At 41.9% G+C, this 6,517-nt stretch overlaps 1 protein-coding gene across 1 annotated transcript; it reads right to left on the bottom strand.

Moving 5' to 3' along the window:
* Positions 1 to 3,961: 3,961 nt before the first annotated feature.
* On the bottom strand, positions 3,962 to 6,106 carry LOC115772991 (uncharacterized). Its single transcript, XM_030719474.1, has 4 exons — positions 5,916 to 6,106; positions 5,813 to 5,833; positions 5,625 to 5,731; positions 3,962 to 4,897 (listed from the first exon to the last, which is right to left on the bottom strand). Exons 3-4 carry the CDS (start codon positions 5,729 to 5,731, stop codon positions 4,105 to 4,107), a joined length of 900 nt encoding a protein of 299 aa, XP_030575334.1. The 5' UTR covers positions 5,813 to 5,833; positions 5,916 to 6,106; the 3' UTR covers positions 3,962 to 4,104.
* Between the last annotated feature and the right edge of the window lie 411 nt (positions 6,107 to 6,517).

Raw genomic sequence — 6,517 nt, forward strand, 5'->3', positions numbered from 1 at the left:
GAAATATTTGGTTCCCCCCGTGTAACTTTGGCAAATAAAGAGCAAATGTTTTCATATTCACAAGAGCTGTTGTTCTTGATGAGAGGAATAAACACTGTAAAAGACTTTTACCGAGAAATTGATCAGAAGCGCCGTGAAGACTGTCGGATCCGCCTCTGGCTGCAGTTCACTCTCTCGAAACGGGGAACAGATTTCCACGGGGGAACAGAATTTCGCAAAACAGTGAGCACCTGCTGATCCATCCCGCTGTTGGGGTAGGGTCTCGTTGTTGCCTCTCTGTTGTTGATGCCCACCAGTGCAGGTGGTTTCTGCTTGATAAACAGGACAGACTGATGTCCCTGAGGTGTATCTGGCTTTGTAGTGTATTATGATGATGGAGTATTTTATGCTGAGTTGTAGTTTTATTGCATTTATCTGAGTTCTGGGTCCTGTTTATTTCCTGGTAGATATTCTTCTACTCAGTTTTGGATTCTTGGTCTTTATTTCTCATGTTTGCCTCCCTCCGTGTTTCCTGCCTGCCGCTCTCTCTGCTTCCTTTATCCAGCATTTTATTTGATTTTAGATTTTCCTGTTTTATTTTGAAGGTTAGGCTTCTTTCCTACCTGTTATATTAGATATTCTCATTATGTGTGGAACAGGTCTGCTCCTTCCTGGTCAAGCAAAACCGGAGGATGATTTACTCATCAAAGATCTTTGAACCATAAAATATATAAAAGTAACAGTCAGATATTACAGCAGTTGCTGATAATATGTCAGCTGTATTATTAGTTACAGAGGACATAAAGAGTTCACTCACTCCAGGTTTGTGAGCTCTAAATATCAGGAAAGTCCAACTAGAACAGCTGAACTTTACCTGATGGCAGGTGTGTACTGATGACCATTTGACATCAATTCGAATGTGACTGGTTCATTTCTGACGCAGCATGGGTGGTAGAGGGTGTGCACACTGATGCTAATGTTTGATTTTTCTCCCCTAAAAGTTTTTCACTTTAATTGCACAGCTTCGAGCAGACTTTTGAAATGTATATTTAATGTATATTAAAAGATATATGAAGGAAAAGTCTTACATGGCAGGAATGTCCCTGTTGGTATTATTAGGTGGCATTAATGGAGGACTACCTGGATGTGCCTGACCACACCTGTCAGGTTTGTGTGACTCAGAGTTTGGCTCCAAACAAAAAGGATTCCTGCTCTTCTGCAGCAGGGTGTGTGTGTGTGTGTGTGTGTGTGTGTGTGTGTGTGAGTGAGTGATATGAACCTACTCAAACACTTTTGATCTGAATAGATCAGTAAGAGCACCGCCAACTAGGAATAAAAACTGAAACAGAAAAACTTTCACTTCACAAAGTTTCCATGTGTTCCCAGTAAAAACAAGCACTTCTGTTTTTCTGCATTTTGTCTTTTTGTTAATCAAATAATGATACTGTGTAATGTGTGTTGTTGATCTGAGGTTTTATTTACTGAATTTTAAGACCTGCTGAGGAGCAGATTTTTTTTTGTCTTGATCTGAAAAACCTTGGATTTGAATCATTTTCTAAAACTAACTGAGCAGTTTCTCATTTCTGAGGCTAATGAAGTATCACATATAAAACATAATTCAAATAATGTCAGAAAATCTGTGACAAATGACTCGAACTTCTCTCTCTGTTCAAGGACACAAAAATAATGTGGGAAAATGTATGTTCCCAAACATGAGAAACCAAAAGATAACTTTATATGAATAAAAGCCACACATTAACATACAGACACATCAACCACACAGTCACACATTCATTCCCAAACACACACACTTCCATACACACAAATAGTTGCAAACTAAGTTAAAGGGGAAAGAGTAAGGCAAAGAAAACATAAAAATGTGTTTTCAGCAGTCGTTTGAAACCAATCACAGACTCAGCTGACCTGATTGGCTGAGGAAGGCTCTTCCAAAGTTTGGGCGCCACCACCTCAAAAGCACGATCGCCTCTGGTTTTAAAATCAGAGCGTGGGACAGTTAGGAGACCCTGGTTAGAGGTTCAGAGAGGCCAGCTGCAGTCAGAAGGTCTCAGTAGCTCTGATACATAAGCAGGGGTCTGTCCATGTAGAGCTTCATATGTAAATAACAGGATTTTAAAGGGGACTCTGAATTTCACAGGGAGCCAGTGAAGGGCAGCAAGAATAGAGCTCAGAACCCTAAAAATGAGGAAGACCGAGACAAGAAGAAGAGCAGAGATCTTTTCAAAGCCCCACAGTCCTCTGAACATGAGGTCACAGTCAGCGAACATGATGAACTCTGTTAGTGTTTCAACTTTTTAAAGGCTTTCAACTTTGAGCCGCAATCAGTTTAAAGTTTAGTTTCAAAGTAAAAGCTGCTTTAATGAATGTGAGGAAAGACCACTGAGCAGCAAGACTTCAATCACTGCAGGCAGACACAGGATTTTTAATATAGTTCAAGTTTCATTATTTTTATTTATCAACACTTTAATTTACAATGCTTATCTCAGCTGCCTCATGAAGCAAATATGACCTGTTCCAGCAGCACAAACAAAAACCAACCCCAACTGGGTAATTATAACCAGCTGCTGATGAGCCACACCTTGCTAACAATCTGGCAGGAGTATTCACCCACTTCCCAAAATGCAATTAAAACACGTAACAGTTATATATTATTATTTATTATCATTTAGAAACTAGAGTTCAGGGCGCCTGGGTGGCTAAGTGGTGAAGCCGGCAACCACATATGCCACGTTGCGGTGCGGGTTCGAGTCCCGGCCCGTCGCCAATTTGCCCGCGTGTCTTCCCCCATTTTCTGTCTCTCTCCACTCCCGATAAAAGCTGCTATGGGAAAAAAGAAACTAGAGTTCAGGGGAGAGAAACAGAAACTTCTCTGACACCTTTAACATCATGGTTCAGAGCAGGACCTGAAACTCAATACTGTAATTTAGCACAGTGAAGATAAGACTGCTGATCAACACACCCTGAAGTATAAATACGATCATACCAACACAGAGCCAGAACTGAGAAATAAGGAAACTTATACTTTAAAAGAAGAAGTTTTTCGATTGTGACCAAGCTGTAGAAAATGCTGCATTTTCATGTTCCTGTTTTTATTATGTAGACTCGGTCACAGGTTAAAGACACCCTGCACTATAGGCTTTGGATTATCAGATAGGAGAATCTGAGAGCATCTATGTGAAAACAATCGGTCTTGGTACACTGAGGATCACATGAGGTGAGCGTGGACACAGAGACCTTCTGATGGATCAGTTGTGCATGTTGAGGGGAAAATGTGGTTATGAAATGATGGCCTGCATGATGTTCTGATCTGCAGAGCAAACACCTGCAGCCTTCCAACCATCAGTTACCTGAGCAGGTGAGATGTTTCTCAGCTGTTTCTGTGTCTCTTTCCTTCACAGAGATTTTAAAAAGACAGTAAGAATGATAAAAGCTGGTTTCTGACTCACACTAATCAGCACTGCATGGTCAGCAGTAATGTGCCCATTACACAGCGTTTATTCATATTTTATATGTTAAATTCACAGTTCAGTGCAGGTCAAATGAGCAGCTTCACTCTGTGTGAGTTACACCTTAGAATATGATAACTTCCTGTTTTCATCAGCAGCTCAGAAAGCTCTGCATGAAAATTTTTACAAGCACCTAAAGCTGGACAGATAATACCTGCACAGCAACGAGTCACTTATTTTCCATCACATTTGATCACAAAAATTATTTTAAAGCAAGTTGATATCTGTCAGGTTACGTTGAAGGACATCATTGTTCTGTTTGAACTCTAACCCTGCAGCCTCCACCTTTGTTTCTGCTGCTGCTCCTGTGTGGTTGATACTGCTTCATATATTTTGGGCTCTGATGATGGATGAGGGAGTCGCTCTGAGGCAGATGTGGGATTTATATCCGTAGACTGAGTTTAATGTGCTGATGTTCTTGTGACAGTGACGGACACACGGAGCAGGTTTGATGCTGAAGCTGAGTTTATTCAGAAAAAATAGACCAGAATATTTTTCATCTTTCATTTTAAGCAGAATTTAAATAACGTTGGAAAAGAAATCATTTTAGAGCAGAAAGGAAGTCTGTCTTCAGGGACGATGTTGGTTTAATTGAACTCCTCTAACCACTCCTGCTGATGCTCCTCCTCCTGCTCTCACTCCTGCTCCTCCTCCTGTTCCCCCTGCTCTCACTCCTGCTGATGCTCCTCCTCCTGCTCTCACTGATGTTGCGTTCACTCTGACTCTTGTGTATGCCTCTCCTCCTGCTGCTGCCTCCACCTCTGTTTCTGATCCTGCTGTCTCTGCTCTTACTCCGGCTCCTCTGTCTCCAGCTCCCACTGCTTCCTGCCTGATGAGGCTTAGCATTGTTGTCAATGCAAAACTCTGAAATTTTGTTATGTACTGAGCAGCTGTGACACTCTAAATCAGGAATGTTGGCACAGCGAAATATATATTGGAGACCACCCATCGAAAATGCAAGCTCTTTAAGTGAGGATCTCAAAACCTCTCTGGGGACAGTGAAACCATCTTTGGGTTTGTCATAAACATTTGTAAACACAAAGGCCCCATCACTCCAATTCTGAATGTTTTTGTCAATCTGTCTAAGGATGTTGTGTTTGTCGTTCCTGTCTGTGCACTTGCTACATGGGGAGAGATAAGAGTAGATAAGCAGGAAGTCGTCCTTGTATTTGTTTAGTTTGGGCAGGTTTTCCAGGACTGAATATTCTGCATGCACAGGTCCTGCAGGAGCAGCTAAAATCACCCTGCTGCCAACAAATACTTGACCCCCTTTAGCTTCTTCTTCCATTCCCTCATAAAAGCGGACATTGTGGAGAACGTCTCCAGCAAGTGTGTTTGAGTCCTGTCGATGTGGGATGGCTGCAGCCACACAGAATTGACCTTTCAGTCTGTATCTGTCAAAGGAGAAAGAAACAGATCTCAGGTCATTTCAGACTGTATCTGTGAGTTTGTGTTCATGGACATGAATTGTGGCCTTTTTTGTGTCAGTGAGCACAAATTAGCAAGGGGTGTGTCACCATGGAAACCAAGAAACCAGGGCTTCAAAAGAAAAGGTGACCCAGAGCATGACCTTTCTGCTAAAGCTGACCCCATAGCTTTGAATGCACAAGGGCCAGATTTACTCATATAGACAGATTTCCATCTGCAGGTTTCTGGATTATTTATTAAACAACAACAAGGTGACAAACTGAAGCAAATGAGCACAAAAAGTAAAATAAAAATAACATTTAGGAATATTAAAAAATATAATAGAGGCCCTGGGGTGGCTCAGTGGGTGAGCAGGTGACCACATACGCCACATGGCTTTGGTGCAGAGGGCTTGGGCTCGCATCTGACCTGTGACCCTCTGCTGCATGTCTTCCTCTACTGCTCTCTCTCCTGTACACTATCTAATAAAGGTATATATATATATAAAAACCACACACACCAGTGGTTTTATGCACGGTCCCCACATAAAGAAAGAAAAGCAGCCAGTTTGAGTTCAACTGCCACTTTTTTCAAAGCTTAGGTGACAGACTGATGGGTGCCCTAAAAGGACTCTCAGCAAAAGCAGGAAAACAGTTTCAAAGATTTGATGAAAAAATTGGAAAATTACCGGTGAATGCTAATAAATTCACTCACTCTTTCCTGATGGCTTTTACAATCCCAGTCAGCCAGTTCACGTCCACAGCCACACTGTTTCCAGCAGCCAGCAGGACGCCCATCAGGAAGCAGCGCAGCACCTTCATCTGCACCGTTTAAACAACAGCAACAATCAAACTGAGATTCATTTAAGGAGTTCAATCAGAAACACTCTCAAACTCTCTCACCTTCACTGCTTTCTTCCAAAACTGCAACAGAGAAAAGAAACCAGTGAAATACAGGAAACAGAATTCAGACCAAGCTGCAAACAAAGTGCTGCTGTTCATTTACCTGCTCAGGTGGATGAAGGTCTCTGATCTTCAGTTAGCACAAAGGGAGTCACTCCGTCTGCAGTAATTCAGGAGGTTTTATAGAAGCAGAGGGGCAGGACGAGCAGCCCTAACAGCTCATCACCAGAACCCTAAAAATGAGGAAGTGCAGCATGAGGAAGAAGAGCAGAAAGCTTATTGAAGTGTCATCACACGTCTGAACCCTCACAGTGCTCTGAGCATGTGGTCACAGTCAGCAAATATGATGAACTCTGTTAGTGTGGCAGCTTTTTAAAGCTTTCTATTTTCAGCCACAATCAAACAGTTTAAAGTTTAGTTTCAAAGTAAAAGCTGCTTTAATGAATGAGTTCAGAAACTAGATTTCAGTGGTGAGAAACAGAAACTTCTCTGACACATGACCTCTGTCCAGTATGGCCTACTTATGGTTCAGACTGTGATCCAAACTGCTCAGAAATTGTTTGGTACATCTGTGTTTATGTTCTGTGGTAGCAGACAGTGCAGTGTACCTGTGAGGTGACAGACTTTCTCATTGGTTTGGTGTCTGTATGACATCAGCTGTAAAGAGGTCAGGCTGCAGAACATGGAAAACTATTATTTATATAG

The sequence above is a fragment of the Archocentrus centrarchus genome, chromosome 22 (genome assembly GCF_007364275.1).
Source record: "Archocentrus centrarchus isolate MPI-CPG fArcCen1 chromosome 22, fArcCen1, whole genome shotgun sequence".
In the NCBI taxonomy this organism is placed as follows: domain Eukaryota; kingdom Metazoa; phylum Chordata; class Actinopteri; order Cichliformes; family Cichlidae; genus Archocentrus; species Archocentrus centrarchus.

Bases quoted from the DNA above. Each gene is read 5' to 3' on its own strand.
- LOC115772991 (XM_030719474.1), bottom strand. From the start codon at position 5,731: ATGAAGGTGCTGCGCTGCTTCCTGATGGGCGTCCTGCTGGCTGCTGGA. The intron at 4,898-5,624 runs GTGAGTGAATTT...CTCCTTTGACAG, and splicing joins GTAAAAGCCATCAGGAAAGA to ATACAGACTGAAAGGTCAAT.